Source organism: Ananas comosus, linkage group 5 (genome assembly GCF_001540865.1).
Source record: "Ananas comosus cultivar F153 linkage group 5, ASM154086v1, whole genome shotgun sequence".
Classification (NCBI taxonomy): Eukaryota; Viridiplantae; Streptophyta; class Magnoliopsida; order Poales; family Bromeliaceae; genus Ananas; species Ananas comosus.
In genome coordinates, this window is record NC_033625.1 from 14,030,690 (window position 1) to 14,056,771 (window position 26,082).

General features: G+C 36.2%; 4 protein-coding genes across 8 annotated transcripts; 1 reads left to right on the forward strand and 3 right to left on the reverse strand.

Annotated features, from left to right (window-relative positions):
* LOC109711062 lies at positions 4,081-4,801 on the forward strand. The gene has a single exon (XM_020233953.1). The coding sequence runs from the start codon at positions 4,115-4,117 to the stop codon at positions 4,619-4,621; it is 507 nt and encodes a 168-aa protein (XP_020089542.1). The 5' UTR covers positions 4,081-4,114; the 3' UTR covers positions 4,622-4,801.
* On the reverse strand, positions 4,956-9,945 carry LOC109711063 (uncharacterized protein At1g26090, chloroplastic). 2 transcript variants are annotated; one of them, XM_020233956.1, is made up of 7 exons: positions 9,557-9,945; positions 7,177-7,320; positions 6,999-7,073; positions 6,722-6,909; positions 6,477-6,642; positions 5,709-6,110; positions 4,956-5,380 (listed from the first exon to the last, which is right to left on the reverse strand). In XM_020233956.1, the coding sequence occupies exons 1-7, from the start codon at positions 9,665-9,667 to the stop codon at positions 5,249-5,251; spliced, it is 1,218 nt and encodes a 405-aa protein (XP_020089545.1). In that variant the 5' UTR covers positions 9,668-9,945; the 3' UTR covers positions 4,956-5,248. The 2 variants fall into 2 exon arrangements, with proteins under 2 accessions (XP_020089545.1, XP_020089544.1); XM_020233955.1 differs by having other exon boundaries at positions 8,712-9,945.
* LOC109711064 lies at positions 10,201-16,571 on the reverse strand. 4 transcript variants are annotated; one of them, XM_020233957.1, is made up of 9 exons: positions 15,752-16,568; positions 15,442-15,604; positions 14,347-14,645; positions 13,766-13,918; positions 13,564-13,694; positions 13,036-13,133; positions 12,806-12,897; positions 11,188-11,324; positions 10,201-10,829 (listed from the first exon to the last, which is right to left on the reverse strand). In XM_020233957.1, the coding sequence occupies exons 1-9, from the start codon at positions 15,860-15,862 to the stop codon at positions 10,760-10,762; spliced, it is 1,254 nt and encodes a 417-aa protein (XP_020089546.1). In that variant the 5' UTR covers positions 15,863-16,568; the 3' UTR covers positions 10,201-10,759. The 4 variants fall into 4 exon arrangements, with proteins under 4 accessions (XP_020089546.1, XP_020089549.1, XP_020089547.1 ...); XM_020233960.1 differs by lacking the exon at positions 10,201-10,829 and having other exon boundaries at positions 11,190-11,314; positions 12,806-12,871; positions 15,752-16,571; XM_020233958.1 differs by lacking the exon at positions 10,201-10,829 and having other exon boundaries at positions 11,190-11,314; positions 15,752-16,571.
* On the reverse strand, positions 19,354-22,532 carry LOC109711065 (cell division cycle protein 123 homolog). Its single transcript, XM_020233961.1, has 2 exons — positions 21,372-22,532; positions 19,354-19,783 (listed from the first exon to the last, which is right to left on the reverse strand). The coding sequence occupies exon 1, from the start codon at positions 22,460-22,462 to the stop codon at positions 21,401-21,403; it is 1,062 nt and encodes a 353-aa protein (XP_020089550.1). The 5' UTR covers positions 22,463-22,532; the 3' UTR covers positions 19,354-19,783; positions 21,372-21,400.

The window sequence follows — 26,082 nt, forward strand, 5'->3', positions numbered from 1 at the left end:
GACATTACAAATATATCTCTCTAAAAACCATAACAGTATAATATAAAGGAATAAAAATATCAAAAATTAATCAAGGTTAAGTATTTAATCTATGATTAACTAAATATTTTTAACGGTAGGAATATATTTAAAAACATCAGGACTTTTGTAAGGACAACAGATGAAAGTTGAACTTTATAGGGATATATTTGTCATTCACTATATTTACAGAGACCTGTATGAAATTAACCCTTATTATTATTATTATTATTTTAGAGATATGTAGCACGCTATCCACTTCGTTTATTTCACTTAGAAATAAACTTAGCTGGAAATATGAATCAACTAGGATTCAAACTTGGGTCTCGGGTACCAACTATTAAGCCCTCTGACACTTGCTTTAGGGACGGTCGGTAACCCTTTTTATTTTATTGCTGGCTTTGTGAATGGGAATACTATACATAACCTTTTTTAGATATTAGGAAAGCCTCAAAAAATTTAAGGGTGTTTTTAATTTTTCTTTCTCTTTGTTCTGGTTTGGTGATAATGCGGAAGCTAAAAGTATTATTTTTATACTATAAAAGCTTAAGAATTTTAAAAATGCTTTTCTACTTTTGCCTTTTTTTTTTACACTATAAATTATGATTGCAACTGTCCTCGCAAAAGTATATAGTTATATACTTCTCCGATGGCGGTTACAACCGTAATTTTAAAGCAGCATTGGAGAAGGAAAGATCATGAGCCCTTTGAGATCTTTTAAACTTTCATAGTTAAATTTAATTGCAATTGTTACCGTTGAAGCATGTGACTTCATACTTTTTTTTTGTCACAGTTGTAATTATAATTTTATAGTATTAAAAAATAAAAGTTTGTAAGCGTTTTCTGACCTTTTATAATATAAAAGTAGTATTTTATTTTGTTGGAGAGTAATATTGGAATTAGACTTATCAAAATGTTTATATATTCTAGCAAAACAGAGAAAATGTTTTCCCCACAAGAAGATCATTGCAATGGTGTCAAACTGACATTACCTTACCCTATATATTCTCCCTATAGAGTTGCTTTTTCTTTTCCCCCCCCCAAAAAATTACAATTGCAACAAATTTTTTTACCTTCCAAATCAATAGTCATCTAATGATTAGGTACCTGTCCTGGAAGTCCTCTTCTAAGTTTCAAACAGAAAAAAAGAAATAAAAATTCTTCTTATCTTACTTTAGCATAAATGTTTTGCTCAATCAAATTTTCATCAAGTCTCACTAAATAGTATTTTTGTGTAATAGTTTTGTTATGTTGTGAAATGATTGACCAAGTTATAAGGTCATTTGGATTGATCACTTTGTCAAGTTTAGGTGCTTTGTGGACTCAAAAAAGTTTTTATAGTTGGGGTTGAGCTACAATGAAATTAGGGTTTTAAGAGAACTCATGTTCTCTCTTGTAAGGGCTACTTCAGATGCCACAGCATAAGCTAGCCATCAGAACCAATCACTGATGTGGTGATTATGCTTTCCACTGTAAAATTATTATTTTGTTCACTAGTATTAGAAGATTATGAATCTTGATTTGTCTCCTATCAACTTTTACGAGTTGTTTGATTTAGCATATTTATAAATACAGTACAGTTGGAGATGGAACACTTGTATTTGCAATTAATCCAGTTGACAACATACAATTGAGAGCGATACAACTATAAACTTTTTTGTTTGGTTACTCATAATTCAAAGCATCAATTACAAATTTTGTTACCTAATATGTAGTACAATGGGATTTCTTCTGAAAAACCAAACAAAATTTTTTAGATTTGTTTTTTTACAGTTGCACCTGCAATGCAACTTGAAAAGCCCAATCCAAGATTCAATTGAATAGTACTCTTGATCTCCCACAAGAGGTCCTAGGTCCAATTACTAATACAGTTGTCAACGAGCCGAACACGTGCAAGTTAGGACCAACTTGTCAACGAGCCGAACACGTGCAAGTTAGGACCAACTTATTTTCGCTCGTTTATCGAACGAGTCAAACACGAGGTAGCTCGTTAAAATATCGAGCTAAGAAATTCAGTTCGTATTCAGCTTAGTGAACAAAAAGTTAGATTATTAGCCCTACTACTACGTGAAAAATTAAAAACAAATTAAAAAATTAGAATCTTAAGGTAGTAATTAAAAATTATAAAATATAGATTGTTTTACATTTGGGCCGACCTATATATACCCGAGCTATAACGAGCTGCACACAAGCCAGCGTAGCGTACCTCAGCTCTTGTTGGAATTGTTCAGTTTTCGAGCCAAACACGAGCCGGCTAACCTATATATACCCAAGCTATATCGAGCCGCACACAAGCAAGCCGACCTCAGCTCTTGTTGGAATTGTTAAGCTTTCGAGCCAAACACGAGCTGGCTCGTTTCCAGCAGCAAGCCCGATTGCTGATGCTAATTCCTAACACTATAATTAAAGATCTTATGGCAGGTCGATTTGACCTTCAGCTGGAATCTATTGAATTAAAGCCCAAAATTAGAGTACTGCAATTGATAATCCAAAGTGCTAGTACTAGTCTGCCTAGATGCTGATGCGTCACAGACATAAACATTACAAGGCTACGTATAAACAATAACAAAAAGTACTTATACCAAAAGTATTTTCTTTACATTTATGTAAAGGCAATCCCTTACCTAATAACTCTCTGGAGAAAAAGTAACAAAACCAACCGAAGTAAATAAACAATGCATTAGTTAGCTTTTTTTGGATTGAGCTGCTTCTTCCCTTGAAAGCATCTTTAAGCACTTCCTTCACACCCAAACCACAGGAAAAGCACTTCTTCAACCAAACCCAAATTACGGACCACTTAACCATCTAAGATATAAAAATAACCCCCTGCATTTATTCCCCACAACACTTCAATCTTATTATTAACAGAGCTAGTTATACTATTATACTTCTCTCATATGCACTCTATGCATGTACATTACTCTACATCTCATATATCAATCAATACAGCTAATTAGTTGTGTTTCGAACGGGCTCAGCTTAGTACAATTTACTAAAGTACTGCTTGAGAAATACTATTAGGAGAAACGAGATACGCTAAACACGCATTAACTTCCCTCTCCAGCAAAATCAGAGCCTGAAAATTACATTTCTACTTTTTCCCGCAGCGATAGATACTGATATGTTTTGGTTGTCACATACACTGTCCTTATATTATAACTAAAGTCGAAAGTAGAAATAAAATCAGGACTGAGCAGATCGATTTGAAGTGGACTAATATCGACCAAAGTCAGTAATAAAGAGTAAAATTGGGCGACGTCAGCAACAACCCACATTTATGGCCACTAATTTTGACTCCAATTGCATAATTGCCCTTAAACACCAAACTACTAAGCATAGGACCTTCGAGCCCGACTAGAGATGCAACACTCAACAATTCGTAAACACAGCAAAAATACTTACAATTCGTAAACACAGGAAAATCCTATATTAATCAATATCGTTACTCATAAATTTACAAGGGCTATTTTTAGTATACGCAACCGGATCTATTAAATCTGATCAAATCAGATTAGCAAATGACAGCGATATTTAATGAATCACACGGTTATTCCACCTTACACACGAAAAACTAAAAGTTCAGTAGTAAAATATGCACGAAAATCAATCTTAAGGTAGGAGGATGAATAGTAAATTTGAGACTCGTGCCCTCGTCTCGGGGTTTAAAATAAGTAGGTTTATGGAGGGTTTCTAAGGCCAACACTACAGGCATGTGCTAGATGTCTTCAACCTACTAATAGCACAACAACCTACTTATGTCTTTAAAAATAACGACAAGGAAAAGAACAATCTATACCTAAGATATTTATCTATCATATATCATATCAGCCTACTTTTGTCTTCTTATCATGACTAACTAACAAAAATCAATTGGTGTTTGGAAGCACATCAAACTCATAACATACCATACCATGCCCTACCAGTATGTCAAACCTGTAATTATGTTGAAACTTCCCCATTGCTTTTCCATTTTTGCCCTCCGAAGTCTTCTCTCTCTTCATCCTACTCAAAACCCCCTCCTCCCCCTCTTGAAATCCAATGATCCAACATAGCCACACCATCCCCACTCTCTCTCTCTCTCTCTCTCTCTCTCTACATGGCAAGGCCACTTCCACTACAGCTTGATCCCTCCACACCCTTCACCACCACCACCACCACCACCGCTTACCTCCTCCTCGCTGTCATCGTTGCCACTATTGCCGCGGTGATCATCTCCCTCTGCACAACACACAAGCACTCCAAGATGTCAGCAAAGCAACAACCAAACAAGAAGAACAACATCATACTCCCAACATCATCCTCGCTGCGAGGAGACGTCGACAGCCGCCGGAGTCTGCTTGCAAGTCTAAGCAATGTGGGAAGCAAAGCCGCGGTTATCACAAAGCTGATATCATGGAAGAGCGATGACTGTGAAGGCGGTGGTGAGGTGGCAGAGGAGCAGGTGGTGGCAGAGGAGAGCGACGAGGAGGCGGCGCTTTGGAGGAAGAGCATCATCAGGGGTGGGAGATGTCGGCCGTTGGATTTCTCCGGGCAGATTCTTTACGACATCAACGGGAATCAGCTGCGGCCACCACAGGGCGGCGGTGGTGCTGGAAAGGTTTGAAACTGATGGAGTCTACCACGTCATCAGGGACCGAGCCAGTTAAAACACAATGCATGATAAGGGATTATATTGTTGAAGAAGTGGTTAGACTAATAACCTTTCTGCATCAACATAGTCGCTGAAGAAGTGCGAGCGTGGAGGAGTATAGTCTTAATATATATATATATATATATATATATATATATATATATATATATATATATATAGAACTAGGCNATATATATATATATTTCCTTTTCCTCCTATTTTGACAAAAAATTCAAAAAAAAAGTGATCCGCCTATTAATGTAGGATGGCATGTTAGCTTGTTCTAAATCCATGTTAAACTCGTGCATAAAATAAGTTACTATCTGAAATTAAACAGATATAGTATGTGACTACAATTTTTAACTTTCATTCATTCATTCTATAAACAGAATGTTTACATTTTTTGGAAGTGACTAAGTAACAGAATCTAAACATAAAATTACGTATAGAATGATGAAAAAGGAGGGAAAGATAAAAGAATTGTACTTGTCATCAACTAAATTGCGATTGACGATCTTTTGATGCATGATCTTCTTTTCCTTTTCTGAATGGAAAGCGGAACTGTTTTCCTCGAACTTCTTTGTCAAAGTCCTTGAAGTTTTACCGGAGCTTCACAACAAGGTTTCTGTCGATGAATTTAGCACCCGAGACCTTTCCCTGCATGCCAAGTGGCAACTTAATGATGCGCCGCTGGTCCCCTGCTTCTACGAGCAGCTCCGATCCTCCTCGATACTGCATTTTATTTTAACATAAGGAATCAATTACTATAAAAGTTACCGATACACCAACATTTTTCTTTTTGAAGGGCAATATGCCACAAATTAAACCAAGCAAGAAATGAAAAAAAACAGAACAAAGGATCCTTTCAGCGTGTTAATCCTTGAAAAAATGGACCAGCAAATCGGAGCCTAAAAGCTCATTTTAGCTCCCTGCAACAGCAAAACCTTTAGACTACTTGATAGCCAAATGCCTTGTCATCAGGTGCTTCAGCTTTATCAAGTGCAGAAACTGTTCTAGCTGTTCGGCTGAAAAGAACAGACAAATGGATTAAATGGCATACCTGGTACAATTTGATCTCGGACTTATCAAAGCCAGGCATAAAAAGTTTCACAGACTTCTGGGAAGTATCAAATGTAACAGAAGGGTGCGAACATTTGTGCGTAGTTGTAAGGAGATCTTCTGTATCTTGGCTCAAAGAACTTATTGCTGCATCCCAATCTAAAGAGGAATCAATCAAGAGATATGGCAGAGTTCCAACGGATAAGGGGGTGAATTTCCCAGCAACTTCTTGTGATATTGAAGAAGATTGTGGAGCAAAACCAAGTGCTCCAGAAATCTGTGTTCCAGCTTGAATCGCACAACCCCAATAACGTAGTGCTGAAGTTATTGTTATTGATCTTTTTGGGTCCATCACAAGGTAGCATCTGAACTTATTAGAGTCGGTGAATGAGGTTGAAGCTTTCTGCAGAAGATTGAAAAGTACTAATGATGCTCAGATATGGACCTGATATGGCCTGCTTAGAGCTTCTGTAAAAATGTCGTTTGAATAAAGCTGTTTGAAGAAGCACTAATTGTTTATTTCCTAAATTATTCTTGACAAACGTACACTACAGCAAAACAGAATAAGAAGCTTCAAATCAGATATGTAGTTGTTGGGACACAAAAGTTCATTTTCAACTTGCTACTGCAATAAAAGGTTTAATTTTTAAACACTTGGTGTCATGAAGCTTCTGCTTCTGAATTTAGACCAAACAAGTTATAATAATGAGATACTTGCAATCACGACAAGATCAAAAGGAGATGACTGTTTCCATGGTCGAAGTAGTACCCCTAGAATTTGTTCGATCTCATTCCAAATCTCTGTGCTCGTTTTGCCTTCGCTGGTTCTGCCATTTGGCCTTGCAGAATCATAAGCCAGTTTTAGCATCGAAGGAGAAGTCAATCTTCCAATTTCTGTCTTCTCCGCCAAATTCCTCATGTACTTTAAGTACCATCTGAATTTTGATAGCTACTCTCATTACTTCATTTCCAATTCTAATAAAATTACGAGCGGTGAATAAGTAAAACAACTACCTTACTCTCTCAGTGGCACCGACCAGTCGCAGTGTCTCCTCAGCACTAATCCCGTCATAGACTATAATATCAAACTCAGTCGAAGCACCATCTTTTCTATCAGGAAGAAAATTAACCAGCTTTTGAAGGGTTAATGCCGAAAATATCGAATCCATTCCAGGAAGAACTCCGAGCTCTTCTCCTACAACCTAATTCTTGGAGAACAACCCACTTCATATTTTCATCTAAAACAAGGAGAAAAGATAATGAACACTAGTCTTATGTGTCGCATACGCACCCCTTCAAGGATTCCTTGAGTAAGATTCAAACGGGCATCAACTTTCTTCACTCGATTAAGAGGCTCAAGCAGCAACTATGCTTTTTAAGAAGCAAAGAATCGAAATCAAGACCCAATATTTTTTTTTTCTTTGAACTCATATATAGAGAGTATATGAAGAAAGGTTAGAGGGCTTTACTTTGCTTGTTTCCAACTTAACCGCAGAAAGATTGTTACCGCAGTCAGTTGGAGAATTTCCGAAATTACAACCCATCAGCTGTTCTGCAGTCGGGTCCTGAGAATGTACTACCAAGCATGTGCGCATTCCTTCCCTTGCATAGTACTGGCACATAGATAAAGCACTAGTGAAGGTTATAAAGCTGTTGAGTAACACAAAAATAATCTGGATATCTATCAGGGGCTAAATGTGCAGATAGTCTTTGAACTTTGATGATTTACAATATGAGCGCACAATTTTTGGCTAAAGATTAGTCCTCTTGCATGTACCGTCCAAAATTATTGCAGTAATGCCAGAGCATGTGCTTTCCATGTGCAAAACAAACAAATGATTTACTTGGTGATTTGGTTTAAAATGGTAATTTCACAATGTCATCACTCGGTGGATGTACTATCCAAAATTATTGCAGTAATGCCAGAGCATGTGTTTTCCATGCACATATTACAAACAAACTTATGATTGCACACATGATTTACCGGGTAATTCACTTTACAAAGGTAACTTAGCATGCTAACTATCTCATGCCATGCACAGTTCCTAATTTACATAATGGACATTTGGCAAAAAATACATGCAGGATCGGATGGTAGGAAATTGATAATTTTGCAAGCAATTTTTTTTTAAAGAGTTTAGGAGCAAGTTGCAATTCATCAAAAGTCCATAAACTATCCATAATAGTTCCATACATTTAACCCTAATTCTTAACTAGAATAGATGCTGAATTGCATACTTTATATATTGATTATTGACAAAAAGAATACTTCTCGTCATTTTGGCAATTGTTAATGGTTGCTAAAATGGACTAACATAAAGGAATTATCTTCGTAAAATTGTTCAACAGAGCATAAAAATACCACAGTCTATAGGTCACAATATCAGCATAAATCATCTGCATTGAGCATCTTTCTCCAAACAGACATACAGAATTTTTGGGCAGAAATGCATGCAGTGTCGATAAAGTAAAACAAAGAAATGATAAATAATAGAAAAGATGATAATCCATTTGGTGGGAAAAAAAATCAGGACCAAAGTACAATTCCTCAAAAGTTCATCTATTTTACATATTTCCGTACGTCTAACCCCAATCCTTTTGTGGATTAAACACATAATATACTTTTGCACTTGGAATAAAACGTTTATGTAAAACAGTCACACAAAATGCCTCCTAAAGCTAGACAGATTGAGTATGTATTGTAAATTGGCAAACCTAAATGCATTATATCAGTAAATTTACTCATGAACTACTAGGATTAGACTAATATTACAGCAAAGAGGACATGAACACAAATTATTCAGAAAAAAAGAGTCTAGACACATTAAATTCACACAAAAATACACACCAAGTATAGTTATTACGATCAGAACGGTGTAGATTTAGCACTTTAGCTCCGCGAAATCGAGCTCGAAATTGGTTTAGCTACTAAGATCGACGAAAAATGCAGGTAAATTGCTACAAGAGAACGCGATTGAAACCCTAGAGAGAGAGGTGAGGTGACCTTAGCAGCGAGAACGGCGGCGGTGGTCTTCCCGGCGCCGCCCTTGCCGAGGAAGGTGACGAGCTTGGTGGCGTCGCGCGAGGTCGCCATGAGCGGAGCTCGAGCGCGCCTGCGAGGTCGCCTGGTTGCGGTAGCGGGGGTTTTGGTGGAGGGGAACGGGGTTAGGGTTAGGGTTTGGGGGCAGAGGGAAGGGAAGAGAAGGGAGCGAAGGAGAGCCATGGAAGAGGTGCAGAGGTGTGGGGGAGGGGGAGGTCGGTGGGGCTTTTATAGTGTTGCTACGGCTCTATGCTTCTTTTTTTTTTCTTTTTTTTTTTTGAAATTGACCCCTCGAAGTATCTTTTATTTCATTAACACCCCTGGACTTATCAACTATTTGATTTAGCTACCTTTTTTAATAATTTTTGAAATACAATTAGAATCAAAACGCCGCGGAGAGAGATGCACTTGACCACTTTTTAACTAAAACTATACTTGATCGCGTGCATCTCTTATAATCGTTTATTATGATACGACCAGAATCCCTAAAATTGCTAGCAAAAGGAGCCAAATCACATGTTAATAAGTAGGAAAAATATAAATCAAATAAAAAAAAAGAACTCAAGGAGTCAATTTTAAAATAAAGTTATACGAAGTGTCTATACATTGTAACTTTTTTTTTCTTTTATATTTGGTGCATAGTTAGAGGAAAGTTTAAAAACAAGGGCGCGGCGCAAAGAGGATAGATCCATAGGGACAAACTTACGAGAAAAATAATGTTTATTATATTTTTTGCCCTATTTAAAGCTTCAATCCGAAAAGCCCGGACGGTGATCGAAACAGATCAAGAAAAGAAAAGGATTTCCTACCTCCCGCTTCATTTTCCCTGCTGGCTTTTCCCTTACTTTTGGGCCTCCGTTTACTTTCCCATGCGGCCCTAATCGGGATGAGAGCTCAATCAACTCCGGATCCATTTGCATCCCTCAGTAAAATGTTCGAAAGGTTGGGAGGTTTATGAGTGATGAACCGCAAGCGAGTGTCTGTTTGGTCCAACTTTTACCGTACATTGCATGTGCAGCATCCTATTTAGCGCACATTTTTTGAGTGAAGTGATGCAGGGCAGGTCGCAATCGCAAAATAACACGAACAACAGCAGTTTCAAGTCTAAAGTTCCCTCGCTGTGGTAGGTGCGCAGCTGCAAAAGCTAAGCCAAACAGACATTTTTTCTGCTGCCGAATACGCTGCAGCGGAGGCTCAACTGCAGAAGCTAAAACAGGTAAGTAGACGCGCACGAGAATGAGAGTATAGAGAACCGAATAATATTAGTCATAGCAGGACAAACCGGAAATGGAAAGCTATTGATGAATTTGGACACAAATACTACTCACTAGTTTACTTGCATGTAATGAGGTTTGGTTCCACTGTTAGCTTAAAACATGAGATAACATCTCTTACTATCAACTTTTTCTGAAACAACTTTAAGATGCCAAAACAAAACAAAACAAAAACAAAAAATTCAAAATTTAGGTATATATATAATATGAAACCCAAACAGTTGATTCACAGTTGCCAGTAAATCAAAGTTTGGTAGTGAGTTACAAACATCAGATGCTACGACAGCCGAGGCCGCACACATCTCGAAGTGTTTATATGCTAAGTAGACGGAAAAACAAAAAACATAAAAACCTTGAAGAGCCACTCATTGTGACATCTCCAAGGATATGTACTAAATACTGCAGAAAAATAAATCTATGTATGATACAAGGTAAGTTACAAGGAACAATACGTTTTGGAGAAACACTTAAAGCCAAGTCGTAATACGCCAAAAGGTCAGAAACCTAAGGAGCTATCGCTCGCCATTGAACCTCTTAAAGATGGACTCTTCAATTCATGCAATTTATATCAATCTTATTGAATTACAAATTTTACAGTATGATTACTTAGTGAATTAGTGTCCTCAAAACATCTCTCAGTTAGATCTTCCACATTTTGCAGATTTTACGTCTCTGTCGAAGCAAAATTGACCAAAAGAAGCAGCTAACTCACCTTCGCACATGGCATGGATGGACTAGTTATGCCATTACATTTGAAAAATATGTACAGAGAATGATCTTCTCATCTTCTTTCACCAGAACTTCTTTCCTGTTCATAAGAAAATTTGTGTTTGTTACTCTTGAACTCTGCAAATGTTTACTTCCTCATTCTCAGTCTACACAAAATTGTCAATCTCAGTTTGCTTCAATATTTATCAAGTAGAAAATCACATAACACATTAAGAAAAGCAGTATAGCACGATCCAGATCTAAACTTTATGTATCTCCTGGGTTTCTAACCAAGTCTGAGCATATATTTGCAGCATCTGTTTACATGATCATCATATTTAAAGCATTATGTGTTAATATGTTAATGGACATCATGAAAGTTGGAATAAGAATAGCGACTAATTATATTAAACAAAGCTGATGCTACAGAATCAAAAGAAAGGGTATAAAGCACATACCATGGAGGGTACATGCGAATGAATTTTCCTACTTCAATATCCACATTGCCGCATATCTTCGAACTAAATATTACTGTCCTCTTCACAGTCCCTCCATCTACAACACATTCGATTGGGCCCTTCACGCCTGAGGAATACTGCAGCAATTTATAGACATCATATTAAACTGAGAAATTACTGGACAAAAAGCCAGCTTTTATAAATTCATTAGATATGTACAAATTACGAAGTATCTCTATCAAAGTAAGGGATGGAACTTCAAAAAAAGCAGGGGAAGAAAAAGAAAGATATTGTACTCGGCTGAAAGGTGAATCAGAGATATAATCCTAAATTACAAGTTGAGAATCTGCATACACACGAAGAACTTAAAATGTTCAGTGGCGAAGCAAAGAGTAAGTCCAAAAATGAGATGATGCACCAAATACACTACCGCACGATTGCTGCTTGATAGGCAAAGCTTCAAGTCATTAAAGGCAACAACAGGGAAGGTAAATATCAAGTTTGGTGCTTAAGAGGTAAAGTTTCGAAGCACCCACAAGAAAGAGATGCAAAAAAATGGACTAAAGTTCTGAGTTAGGATCAAAGAATGTGGGAATGTTAGCGCAACTTCAAAGCACATCAGGCCTAGTAGTAGTGAATATGTTATCCAAAAGCTCCCAGTTTGATGATTTAGAGGGCTCAAAAAGCTTCCAATACGCTTTAGGGCTTCCATGCGATAGTACAAAATGCTGGTCAACACCGCCACCAGAGAAACATATTACCAGATGCTTCTACAGTGTCAATTCAATTCATACCTCAATGCATCAGAGGATAGAAGTTCTAGAGCGCTCTCAGAATTTTATGAACCCTCTAAAGCATAAAAGGGAATGTGTATGGACAATGCGTTACTAAACTAGGCCTCAGTTTCACAGAGCTCATACTGTTTCGTTAAGATCAAGAGCTAAAACTTTCAAAATCATCAAGGATTGTGGAGCTGCCTCAGTCCATTAGACACAGAAAAAGACTAAATTATTACAAAATAGACTCAGCTACCAGCAGTCGACACAACAAAACATTTACGACGGTGCAAAGAAAAGACAAGAAGAAACAGGAGTGAAGAACGAACCACATTGAGATGGTAAGAACGTGACTAAGGCATTGTTTTTTATTTGGTAGTACTAAACATATTCTTGGCTTTGCAACAATAAAGTACTCATCTTTATCAAAATAACTATTATTCAAAATCAAAGGCCATATCCTACTAACAAATCTATGCTCAAGTGATTGAGCATGAAGCACCTGTATGATTTAGAACTGTGTTCAAAGAAAAACATCAGTTTTCATAAAGAAAAATGAATGGACATCACATTTGCAAATGATCACTGTTCTATCAAACACCAAAAACTAAAGATTAAATTTGTTTCCTTTAAAATTTGTAAACAGGAGACCAGATATCTCCGTGATTAGATGTATCAGTTTTACTGAAAAATGGCCCTTAAGGACAAAAGATCTCCGGACCAGGAACAGAGCAAGTAGAGTCGATGCTACACTGAAAGGAAGTGTTCTTAAAACTATTCCAAGGTAATAATCAGAATGTGACGGAAATTTAAGACTTAAAATGAAAAAAAAATGTACATACCTCAGTATCTTCCTCAAATGAGCAATGGCAAACGGTCAGCTTGCCTTCCAAACATCTTGATAAAATCTGCACAGTAAAGCCCCTAAAATCATCTGGAAGTAGAAAAATAGGAGGTTAAAGCAACATGGGCTAGCAAATGATGTGTGAAAGATTGAGACAACCAATACAAAGTAGTTGGACAAAAACTTCCTATCAAAAGAGGATAAATAAAGAATGTATGAAGAGCATACTTGAAGAGCTTTGACCTCCACGAGATTGCTTTAAGAATTCCAGATGCCTATCTTTTTCAATCTGCATAACTCGCTGTAGCCTCCCATAATAACCAGCTCTATTATTCAGGTAATGCAGGGTTAAAACTAACACATTTTCCCGCCATTTTCAGTCCAACAGTTGAACATATAAAACAAGAGGCCAAACGATACAGACACTACCATGGCAACATTTCGATTTGAAATGTGTACTTCAACTTTAAAAGTTTTGACTTCAGTATCATACCAGTTTCAATACTTTCTATTGCAGTAGCTCCTCAATAGATTTTGTCAAAACTCAATTGTTTTCTTTAAAAAAGCTTATTTTCTGTCAAGTAACAGAATACTCTCTTTTCTGTCAGAATATTCTGACATAAAATAACAATTACAAATAAATTCCGAGGAATGATTTGAAGCACTTCTTTTTACATATAGTTCAGGTATTCGTTTGTATGTTTTTTTTTTGCTAAATACTATTGGGGAAAGCTAAGCAATATTATTTGTGCCTACCCTGAGAACTTAGCTGCCTGAACCATAGGCTCCTCCAAAGCTGATGCAGTAAAAGCATCTTGGAACAAATCTGTCATAGTCTGCCCTCTAATTTTCTGACTTGCCAGATTTAAATCCTGTTGATCAACATCCTGTAAAAGGAAACAAGTAAGAAAAATCACTAGAAGAAAAGGAACTCATTAGGTGTACAGTAAGGACGAACTATGTTAAGGATTACTTCATCCTCCGCAGACGCTTCACCATCCACATACTCGAGAGGGTCGTCATCGTCAATATCTCTATCACCTAAATTAAGCACTATTGTCCTTCCAAAAGAGGTTGTCTTTTTCTCCTTCATTTTTACATTATGCAGAAGCTTTTACAGCAAACACTTACATTAGAAAGAATGAAGTATAAACTATAAAAAAGGCTTTTACATGCACATAGCCCTGCAAAATCATCTATTTATATATATATAAACCCATGTAAAATCTGAGTTTTCATATATGCACCTCAAAAGTGCAAGTTCTTACAGAAATACCTTTATCCCAAATTATGCAGCCATCCGATTGATGGGGAGAAGTTGATTTCTACTGAGACAAGGTTTTTAAAACAAGGCAATTGTTGTTGATTTTCTATTAGAGCAAGTTTTTTATAGAGGGGCATTTTTGTAAGTACAATGGCATATAAATAAGAAATAAAGCTTTCGGAAGAATATAAGAAAATTCAGATCTTATGGGGGAATATATGTAAAAGCTGATTTCACAGAGTTATATATCAAATAAAAAGGAAAAGAAATTATACCAAACTTAGGGATCGGTTAGAAATGCCATTTTTCTCTTGCAGATCTTCAAGCATTTCAGCCATTGAAGGGAGTGCTCCTCTCATTTCAGCAGTAACTGACTCAAGAGGATGCTCATCAATCTCTTCATCGACATTTTCAAACATTTCAGGCCTCGGATGTTCTGACATTGTAGGGTGGGATATATGTCGTCTGGAAGAGCCTTCGTAACACTTATCATTCTTGTCCTTAAATCTAGAAGGTGAGGATTCACATGAATGTGTGTGAATAGAAAACTTGGGCTTGGCCCTCCCTCTACCACCTATGACACAAAATTAAGTCATATGAAGATATGTCATATATATATGGTGTTAAAAGTGAAAAATTCAAAGTATTATTGGGTTAGTTTAGGGTCGGGTAATTGACGTTAGTCCAGGGCTCCAAGCCAAGTAACTAAAGGGCCACCAGTCTACCACTTCATACAGTGACAACCCTCTGTAAATGTATCAAGAAATCTAAACAAAATTTCCTATATAATGACTCTAGTAGATGCTAGCATAAAACATGAAAGTCCTTTGGGAAAATTCAAATCCTAATGCTCTATGTCAAAAAGGTGATATAACATTTTTTTTAACTTGAATTTATAGAAATTACATGATCTTCGACATATCTTAGGCGCAATAGACATGAAATCTAGTGTAGGTTTAAAGTGCAGAAGACAAAGGAGGAGCAAAGGCATAACAGGTGAAGCACAAAGCTAGTGTGTAGCGCACTTTCACAACTATATAGAACTGGTTGTTTAGTCATGACCAGGATCAACAGTGTACTGCAAACTATAAAATGAATCCAGGAGTATATAAACACAGGAAGGTAGAATAAGCAACATTTCTAACAAGCAAAGCTTAAAAAACAAATGCAAAACAAGAGGTCTTTACTAATTTGTCCCGCAAAAGGTGGTAGAGCAACTCGAACAACAATTGAAAAACGGAAAATTCATTTCACATGCATAAGCTTCCTGAACATGACTTTCGTTTCCTTTTAATCCAAATAAATATTAATGTTCTATCAAAGAATGATAGATACGTGAAAGAGAAATAGCAAGAACTATAAAAACGTACGTCTACTCAACGTGTTGCGCAAACAAGCTAACTTATTGGCCTCCTCCAAAGCTTCACTCCATGTGGGTGCTCCCTTTTGCCTCTCCTTTTCAACACTATAACAGTTTTCTTGAGGTTTGGGGACTCCACGAGCAAATGAAAGGTTGGTTGGTACAAGAGTTTCCTATATAAGTGATGAAGGAAACTATAAAAAAAAACCCTAATCTTTGAGAAGGATATTTGATCGGAGCCAAGTCATATCACAGAGAGAGAGAGGAGAGAATTTACTAATATCCTCCGGAACCATAATCAGCAAGAAACCTGTTCTCACCATATGATGATGGTCATCCAAAAAAGTTGTACACCAAGGTATTATAGTATCTCGGAATTCCAGAATTATCAGAGAGACGATAAAAATAAATAGTGAATTATCCCGGAACATGTGTTATAATGCAATCAGATACAGCAGAAAAGACTTTTCCATATGCAAAAAGAAATAAGTCTGAAATTAGAAAAGAAAGTTATTAAATGATAAACCTTCATACGAAGTAATAAATGTAAAAGATATGGCCCATATGAATTGAGCTCCTATGCTTTTAGAAACACAAAGATATTGGTGCTTGTAGGTTTTCGGCCTTTTTATGAAGATTCACAGGGTTAGGATAATAGCGATCCTCTAGAGTTTCAGTGGATGGTTGGTGAAATAGCATAATCTAAGGGGTGCAATTGGTCAAAGAAATTGATCTAACAGCGGAAAACTTACAAGCATCAAGTGCTTGGTGCTTTTAAAGCACCATAGCCGGACTCTGGCCTGCATATGATGACATAGTTATGTACAGTATTAAGTGTAAAAATATTTAAACACTATTTTCTACTAGTATAAGCTTTTAGAGAATAAAAGTTTTTATCTGAGCAAGAGGTCCTGAGTTCGAATCACGCTAGGCTCCCGGCATTATTAATTTCCTCCCATTTAATTCAAGGTCACGTCACGTGCCTTGCGAAAAGCCTCGAGTCCGGACGTGAGGGAGAGTGTTAAGTATAGAAATATTCAGAGACCATTCTCTAGTACAAGTTTAAGCTTTTGAAGAATAACAATTTGTTTTGTATTATTTAACATACAGAAAATAAAATTGAATAGATTTTAACTTGATCGGAGTACCTCGTCGGAAATAGAGTCATCAGCAGAATCACTGTGGTGCTCCTCTTTCGGCGAGGATTGAAGATGTTCCCTTTCATTAACAAAGACCCTCTGGATTCTAACCCCATTATCAGATGAGGAACACCCTAGATTCTGGCATTGCAGTTGCTCAAATTAGAGTTATTACGAGAACAAGATGCATCAGACAACTCTATCAAGCCAATTAGGTCACTTGAGGCGAGAATCGGGACCCATTACCTTCTTTCCACGGGAACGATGACACAATCGATCGCTTCCGCAGCGGCGATCGTAGGCGAGGTGATCCAACTCGTCGTCCTCCTCCTCTGCACCAACAACCCACATTGATCTCAACATCGCCATGAACGAATCTACACAGAGAGAGAGAGAGAGAGAGAGAGAGAGAAACCTGAGAAGCTCCGATCGGGTTCTTCGTCTCCCTGAGAACACGAAAATGGAGAGATTTAGAGAGAGAGAGAGAGAGAGAGAGAAATGGCGAGAATGGGGTGGACGTTAGGGATATCAATGGATATATATGGATATCCAAAATTTGATCCGAAATCGAATCCGAACCCGAACGAAATAGATGTATTTGATACTAAATGGATATGAATTCGGATATGGATATCAAAAATAGAAATCCGACGAATATGAATTCGAATATAAATTTTAATTGTACCCGACCCGAATCCGAATTTATTTTGTATTATATATAATATATATAAAAATTTAATATTATATTTGAATTTGTATTTTAAAAATTTAGATTTAATATAATATATTTTGAAATATTGAAAAAAAAATAATTGTTTCGGATTTAAATTTTCAGGTTCGGGTTCGGATTCGGGTTTGGGTTCGAGTTTCGGATTTTTGGTTTGGTTCGGATTTGGATATGGATTTTTAAAATCCATCGGGTTCGGATTCGGGTCTCGGGTTTGAAGTCGGGTTTGGATTCGAATTTTTGAAAATCCTCCCCTGAATCCGACCCGTTAACATCTCTAGGTCGAAGAAAGGATAAACTTTCAATACCACTCCCTAGTTTGGCACTTTTTAACTTTAGTACCCTATAATTTAACGTATAACAATTTAGTACCCTACAAATTTTTTTTTTTTCCTTTTCATCTGCTCCTCCATTAATATTTCGTTAAATTATATACAAAAAATTTCAGATACTCCACCTAGGTTTATCGAATATTCACTTTAGTACTTTTTAGTTTTAACTTTGTTACTGATTTAACGAAAAAAAATTAGTAGAGGGAATAATAAAAAAAGAAAAATATAAACATGTGATACTAAATTGATACACTTTAAATCACAGAATATTAAAATAAAAAGTGCTAAACACAGGAGTGGTATTTGAAATTTTCTTAGAAGATGAACCGTGGGGATGGGATTATTATAGGGTGATACAAAAAGAGCTAAATTACAGAAAATTCATTTATAAATACTTTTTTTTATTTTTTTTTTCTTTCTAACTTTTAAAAATTATATTTTATCCCCTCAATATTTTAAATTATTACATTTAGCCCTCCCTCCGTCAAAGTTTTATTACTATTCTGTTCATTTCTTATAATTTATACTAAAAATATATTTAAAAATAACAAAAATGTATTAAAGAATTATTTTTTATAAAAAAAGGGTAATTTGATTATTTTACCCTCGCCATTAATATAGTATTCCTTTAAAATATTTCTAAAATTTTAAGGTCACAAAATATAGACTTTTAAAAATTAGAAAGAAAAAGTAAAAAAAATTATATTTATAAAAGAATTTTCAGTAATTTAACCTAAAAAATACATAGAAATCAGAGACCCTCACAACTATAGGAATTTTTGAAATTCCCCCCTCAACTATACGTAGTTCTGAAAAACCCCCTCAATCAACCTCTAACTTTTTTTTATTTATTTAAATTTTTAGTAGTTCTGTTAGTATGTCAGATATACACCGGTTTATTTGCTAAGAGAAATTAAAATTATTAAATTTGGTAAAATCAATAATAAATTTGATAAAATTTTTAAATTTCTTGACTAGAATTACTTTTAGTTCCGAAAATTAAAGTTGAGAGAGCCTCAGCTAAAAGAATGAAAATAATAGTTGAAGGGTCTATTTCAAAATGGCCGAGTGGGGTTTCTATACATTTTTACCCAAATTTTATTGTTACAAAATTTAAAATTAAATTTTCATACATGCCGCTTAAATATAAATCTTATATTCTACCCTTCCAAAAATCCAAAATTTGTATCTATTCATTGGTCTTATCAATTATTTTTTTCTGAAAAAAGAGATTTTCGATCCTTGGGTGGAAGTAAAATTTACATCCTATGATCGAGAATGATAATCCAGTTTGATTACACATAATTACAACTGCACTGTAGTTATAATTATATATAAATAGATTTAAATATAAATATTCCAGTTGAAATTGTATGAGAAAATTCAACTGCAACAGTTAAAACTATATTTAAATTAATTATTGTTATAACTCCAACAATTGAAGAAAAAACTTTAAAGAAAAAAAAAAGCTGCAACTCCCTAATCATTTTATAAACAGAAAATATTTTTATTTTCTTTATTGTAGATAATCTTACCACTATATATATATATAAATAATACAATTTTGATAGTGCGTTCTCAACTACATGCATCTTCAACTACACTGCATTTTTAGTTACATCCAATCCAAAGCTCTAACTGAGTTTTCTAGAGTGTAATAGCAAAATTGTCATATTTCTTTCCCCAAAAATGGAATTAAAAAACAAAAAACAAAACAAGAACAATGAAACTTTAATGTAGCTTATCTCCTTTGAAACAAGATGATCTACAAGCAAAAATGATGATAAATAATTAATAAAGTCTTCAAATAATAAACAAGTAGCTTATCCCCTTTTGGGGAAAAAATAAACATTGCAACATATACTACAAAATGATACAGAAACATGCTTCGCTCGATAATCTATACAAAAGTTTGACATTAGTGAGCAATTAAATTTCTAAGTTAAGACGAATTACTTGATTAACGAAGATGAACAACAGTACGATTCTCCGGCAATTCTGTAGTAACCGTGCTCGATAAGCTTACACCAACTATACCCTGTATACAAAGGCTTGGCGAAAACCCTAATTATATGAGTTTAAAGTGAGAAAGGTCGAAGAAGATTACCATCCACTACCATCACCATCCAAGCAATCCATGGATGGGCATAAAACCTGCGGCGAGTAGAAGCGATTTAGGAAACATCAGACACACCCAACTGCTATATGTAAGCAAGAAAAGAATACTTCTTGTTGATGATAGGAGCATATGAAAGATCAACTAATGTAAATAAATATCATAATGAGAGAATAGAAGATTCATCATAATGGTGACGAATAATGTTGGCGGTCCAAGTTGTAGCTTACCCTACAGAATTGGTTATGATTGACTATTAAATTTTCTATGAAAAACTGGCCACATAAAGATAGTAGGATGTAGGCGGTCGATCTAGCGCGCAATTCGCGAGCCAGTTCGTTTTTTATTTGAAATTGGCTCAAACTTGCCTCGCTAGTTTAATAAACGAGCCAATGACAAGCTCACTTTTTCAGCTCGAAAGATAAGCAAGTCGACTCCAGCTCGTTTGTGTGTGGCTCAATACAGCTCAAAAATAAATAAATAAATGATATAATATAAATATTACTTTTAGATTGATATGTGCCACATTTGAATACTATTTTAAGTTTTTGCTTTTTTGTTTAGCACGACTTTTTAATTTTAATACGAAAAGCAATAGCAAGCATCCATAATAATAATAATACAAAATATAGTTAGTATTAAAATTTTATAGAGTTGAATTCAAGCGGGCTCGAAATAAAATTTCGAGCTAACTCGAATTAATTTCTAGCTGGAAACAAGTTGGATTACCCTATCTCGTTGTAATTTTGAGCTGAACACAAGCTGGCTCGAATTACTTTTGAACCGATCTTGAGCTAGCCCCAACACACTTGTGTTCGGCTGCTTAACAGCCCTAGCAGGATCCATGCTTATTGATCTTAAAAAAAAAAAAAAAAAAATTCTACTTAACAAAGCGAGCAGGATCAATTGCATCTGATGAAATCTAACTAAGGGCTGACAAGAGCTACAGGGGGAAAAAAAAAAAGCATTAAATTAAGAAATGTTATGTAGCTTCAGTTTTGATTTGTTAATACCAAACCAAATCTATAGAAGCTATTTTTGGCCTTATGAAGCATATAAGAAGGGTTTCTCCTTTTCTCCCCAGTTTGTTGTACTTGTTGTAATTTAACTCCGGTACGACTCAGAATCATTTACAAAAAGTTCTAAACTCCGAAATGTTTCTAAGTTACAAATTAATTTTCCGAAGTAGTGAGTTTCGACACAAATATTGTAGTGGTTACATTTCCATAGTGGCAATAGCATGCCCTAAACTAATTCTAACATAAGTTCATTCTTTCACATCCACAAAACAACTTGCTATCTCCAAACAAGAAGCACAGGTTAATTGCAATTAACCTACTAAATCAGATTTTTTTTTTTTTCGTTTTAATCTTTTGCGGCGAAAGAATAAGCATCAAATCGGAGCTGCTTCCGCTTTCGGGCTTAAAATGTTATTTCATCTTTCCGCCGCAGAAAAAGCTTCAAACTTTCATGTGTGTTGGAAAAAGCTCTATTGAAGCATAACCCAATGCATACAAACACCAAAGCAAGAAGTGCTATAAAAAGATTCATCAGGATTTCGATAATATAATAGCAATTAAAGGAGTAAAGCAATATAAAGCAGTGGTGTTTCCTCGAAAACTTTACCTGTTAGTGGCTGCATGAGACCTTTCAAATCAGTAATCTCCGGCGCCGGCATCCGAATTCTGCGAATTCTGCGCCTGCCGCCGAATCTCCTCCTCGGCATTCCGCAAGAACTGATCCCACCCACTCCCCTCCCCTGTATCCAAGTAATCATACGGCACCGCCGTCTTCAACCCTGGTCGCACCCCGCATTGGCTCTCCAAAACCCTAATCTCCACCTCCTCCGTTTCCTTCATCTCCTCCAGCTCCTCCCAGGTGAACAGCAGCGGAAGCGTAAACGCGCCCCAGGGATTGAAATCGACGATCTTCACCCTCATGTCCCGCATCACGTAGACGTCGACGGTGTAGTCCTGCGACGCGAAGCGCGGGGCGACGACGCCGTCGAAGAAGGACCGGATCGCGGCAAGGATCTCGCGGCGTCGGTCGAGGAGCGCGGGGTAGAAGGCGGTGGCGTCGCGCTGGGAGACGGCGACGAGGCGGCGGCGGCGGGCGAAGCAGCGGAACTCCATCTCCGGGCGGAGCGAGGGCTTCCACCTGCGCAACGCGAGGTAGTAGAAATCGTCGTCGGAGGAGGAGGGGGAAGAAGCGTCGTCGCCGGGAGGGTTGCGGGGGTCGTAATCGGAGCAGGAGGGGAGGGCGAGGGAGAGGTCGTGGGCGGCGGAGTCGGAGGCGCGGAGGAGGAGCGCGGCGTCGGCGAACGACGCGCAGCGGAGGGCCACCGCCGCCTCGAGCTCCGGGAACGACGGCGCGTCGCCATCCCCGTCGTCGTCGTCGCCGCCGTCGGAGGGGGGAAAGGAGGAGTCGAGGAGGGAGAGGGGGTCGAGGGAGGAAGGGGAGGGGCGGGGGAGGGGAGTGGAGGAGCGTGGGAGGAGGAAGAGCGGAGGAGGAGGAGCGTCGTCGTCGTCGTCGTCGTCGTCGTCGTTAATGGCGTTAATGGCGTTAATGGGGTTAGGGTTAGGGTTAAGAGGGGGGAGGCCGAGGAGGTAGCGGCGGAAGGGGAGGGGGAGGGGGACGAAGAGGGTGGGGAAGGTGTGGGTTTTGAAGATCGGGTACCATTCACGGATTTGGCACCGTAGCAGCTCCTCTACCAACATCTCCCCCTTCCAACCCAAAGGTGCTCTCTCTCTCTCTCTACTCTCTCTCTAAATCTCTATTGTATCTCAATTCTTCAGCTCCAGATCATTCTACTAGTACTTTTTTTTTATTTTAATGTTTGTTAAATTATAAAAAAAATTTCAGTTTTTTTTTTTTTTTTCCTGTCATTCAAAAACCGTTAGGGTTCTGATTATATCATATTTGTTATACTCGGAACACCTCTAAAATCCTCCTCCTTCCTTATCCTCGGCCGCGTCTCCTCACCCTCCGCCGCCTCGCTCTCGCCCATCTCTCTGTCCATGCCCGCACACACATCGTCGCCGGCCTCCGTCGCCTCGCCCTCCGCCTCGGCCTCGCCCTCCGCCTCGGCCTCGCCCTCCGCCTCTGCCTCGCCCTCGCCTACCTCTCTGTCCATCCCCACCACACACACGCCCTCGCACGCCTCTGCCGCCTCACCCTCGGCCTCGCCCTCGCCCTAGCTCACCTCTCCGTCCACGCCCACCCCAAAGAGATGAGAAAAAATTTGATCATTTTGTCAGAGCATACCTTCCTATAAATATTTTTTATTGTTTAAAGGGTAAAGTGTAGGTTTTTAAATGACGGGGGGAAGTGAAAAAACGGATATTGATAGGAAGATTTTTTATAATTTAGCTTTTAGTATTCTGTGGTTTAAAATAGAGTTGAGTTAGAATGCTATCGATAACAAACGAGTTCCGTTGTCATTCATTTGTTTTCGATGATAGAGCCTCCAAATCGACGATCGACATTGTTGAATATAATCTATACCACTTGAAGTGTTTAGAAATCAAATTTCATGCATTTCCGATATTGTTTTCTTATTCATTAAGTGGACACAAAAATTAACGGGTAAAAATGGATAATTTTTAAAAAGTGATGATAGGAGTCTTGTAATCAAGATAAAGAGTATAGATCTTATTTTAAATAGTTTTAAAAAAAATTTAACAAAAATTTAATTGATTTGGACATCTTTACACTGTTAAAGGAGAAAACGCCTCATATCGACCATTAAAATTATAAATTTGAAACCCTTTGATCATTAGACAAATGATGTCGAAAAGATTTGAAATTTTGATTTCTAAAAACTTCAAATGGTATAGATCATATTTAACGGAGCCAATCGTCAATTTGGAGGCTCCATCATCAAAAATAAATGGGCGGTAACGAAACTCGTTTGTTACAGATAGCATTCCAACTCAACTCGTTTAAAATTTATCACTTTAGTATCTTGTAGTTTTATTTTTCTTTTTTCGTTATTCCTTATATTAATTTTTCTATTAAATCAGCAACAAAGTTAAAACCATGGGGTATTAAAGTAAAAATTCGGCAAATTACAGTATACTAAAGTGAATATTCGATAAAACATAGGTAGGGTATCTAAAGGTTTTTTGTATATGATTTAATAAAAAATTAACGGATGTGCTAACGGAAAGAGAAAAATAAAATCATGGAATACACAAAATAATACACTTTAAACCACGTAGTACTGAAGTGCGAAAGCGCGAAACCACATGGGTGGTATTTGAAGTTTATCCTAACATTTATTATGAATAAGAGTTCAAATAAAAAATATTTTATTTTTGATATTAGTGTTTATATATAGTAGTGAAATTAAAATTATCATGCTTCTCCTATTTGCTTAATAGAAAGTAAATAATATTTCATTAATTTTAGTGTTCTTTTCATAATTAACTTTGGTTAAGGATGGGTCCAAGCTAATTACGTTATTTTTAAGAATTTGAATTTCAACCAAACTAGAATCAAACAACGAAACTAAGCGCTTATGATCGAAAATTATTTCACCCATTAAAATAAAAATCATAAATTTGGATAGAAATGTAAATAGATTGGAATCAAATGTTGAATGATAAAATTCTTCTCACGCCCGCGTTTGAATTAGAAAATTTTGATTACCCATTAAAATATTTGAACTACAATTTATTCTTAAAATCTTAAGATATAAAATTAAATTTAAAAGAGAGTTTATAATTAAAAATAAATAAGTATATTTATAATACAGTTTCAAATTTAAGCTAAAAAATTAAAATTAAATTTTAAAATGATAAGTCATAGTTTAAAATGTAAGTTGTAAATTAAAACTTAAAACTAATTTACAAATTGAATTCAAGTTTGAATATTAAACTTACAATTTGAATTCAGAATTTGAATTTCAACTTCAAATAAAATTTTAATTCACAATTTGAACAAAAACTTTTGAATTCAGATTGGAATTCACAATTCGACTTGAAAAGGAAAAAAAAATTTAAAATCTAATTTAAATTCACATGGAAGTCAAACTTCAAAATTAAAATAATTTGCAAATTCACAATTCGACTTGAAAAGAGAAAAAATAAAATCTAATTTAAATTCACATGGAAGTCAAAGTTCGAAATTAAAATAATTTGTCTAATCCAAGTTGTATTATTAGTGAACTAAAAACTAATACTTATTAATTTATAATCTTAATCCATAATTTAAGTTATAATTGGATAAAAAATTTTAAATTAAATTTGAGTACGCAATTGGACTTAAAGATTTAAATTTTATTTAAATTAAAATGTCAATAATTCACATATAGTTAAATTTTAAAATTAAAATTAAAACTTATTTTAAAAATTAAATTAAAAAATTTAAACTTATATTTACATTCAAATTTGGAAGAAAAAACTAAAACTTTTATCTACATTTAATCCCTTAAGAAGTCTAATACTCGAGCCCTAAATTTAAGCACATTCAGAAACTNCTACAACAAAAACGATCTATAGCGACACTTTTAAATGTAGGTACATGTCAAAAAAGTGCTGCTAGCTAAAATTACCGACACTTTTAAAAAGTGTTTATTCACTATAACAAAAATGGTCTATAGCAACACTTTTAAATGTAGGTACATGTCAAAAAAATGCTGCTAGCTAAAATTACCGATACTTTTAAAAAGTATTGCTATATGTGGGGTCGCTAGGTATATAGTGACAGTTAAAAAAGAGTGCTGCTAATTTACCAACACTTATTTAAGCATTTAGCAACCGTCGAAACTCTATCTCATTGGCTGCGGTGGCGGAGGAGGACGACAGGAAAGGCTCTTCGTCTAGAATTTCAGTGGATTGAGTAAAGAGAGAAGAAAAGATGGTAATTGATTTTTTTTTTTTTCTTTTCTGTTTGTAATCGGGCCAAATGGACTGGGTGTGGTGGATTCAGTAGAGTAATCTTTTATTTTTGGTTGGATTGGGCTTTATATTTAGGCATTAGTAGATGTTTTTTTAAGTTTTATGATAAATGAGACACTTACTCAAAAGTGTCCCAAACATGTGTCCCTATAATCTAATTTTGTTGTAGTGATTATCAACTTTTTAGCCTCTGGATATTGAGGATTCATTATTTGGTGGTTGTAGTAATATTGATTCAAAAACCGAAAAGTTAGTAGTAAAAACCACTTTTCTGCTGTCGATAGTATTTTAACTGAACTTATAAATACATATATATTTTTGAGTCTGTCTGGAATATTATCGATAGTAGATGAATAATATTTACTATTTACTTTCTAGCTCTTGCATCAAATATTATTCTACCTACCCCCACTAAACCCGAGATATATATAAGGACT

What these genes read in the sequence shown, in the direction of transcription:
- LOC109711062 (XM_020233953.1), top strand. Translation starts at nt 4,115, where the DNA reads ATGGCAAGGCCACTTCCACTACAGCTTGATCCCTCCACACCCTTCACC.
- LOC109711063 (XM_020233955.1), bottom strand. Translation starts at nt 8,930, where the DNA reads ATGGCTCTCCTTCGCTCCCTTCTCTTCCCTTCCCTCTGCCCCCAAACC. An exon ending in GGTGCCACTGAGAGAGTAAG is followed by an intron (nt 6,643 to 6,721) that starts GTAGTTGTTTTA and finishes ATCAAAATTCAG; the next exon opens with ATGGTACTTAAAGTACATGA. An exon ending in AGATCGAACAAATTCTAGGG is followed by an intron (nt 6,111 to 6,476) that starts GTACTACTTCGA and finishes AATCTTCTGCAG; the next exon opens with AAAGCTTCAACCTCATTCAC.
- LOC109711064 (XM_020233957.1), bottom strand. Translation starts at nt 15,862, where the DNA reads ATGTTCCGGGATAATTCACTATTTATTTTTATCGTCTCTCTGATAATT. An exon ending in GCGCAACACGTTGAGTAGAC is followed by an intron (nt 14,646 to 15,441) that starts GTACGTTTTTAT and finishes TTTGTGTCATAG; the next exon opens with GTGGTAGAGGGAGGGCCAAG. An exon ending in CAGGCAGCTAAGTTCTCAGG is followed by an intron (nt 13,134 to 13,563) that starts GTAGGCACAAAT and finishes CCTGAATAATAG; the next exon opens with AGCTGGTTATTATGGGAGGC.
- LOC109711065 (XM_020233961.1), bottom strand. Translation starts at nt 22,462, where the DNA reads ATGTTGGTAGAGGAGCTGCTACGGTGCCAAATCCGTGAATGGTACCCG.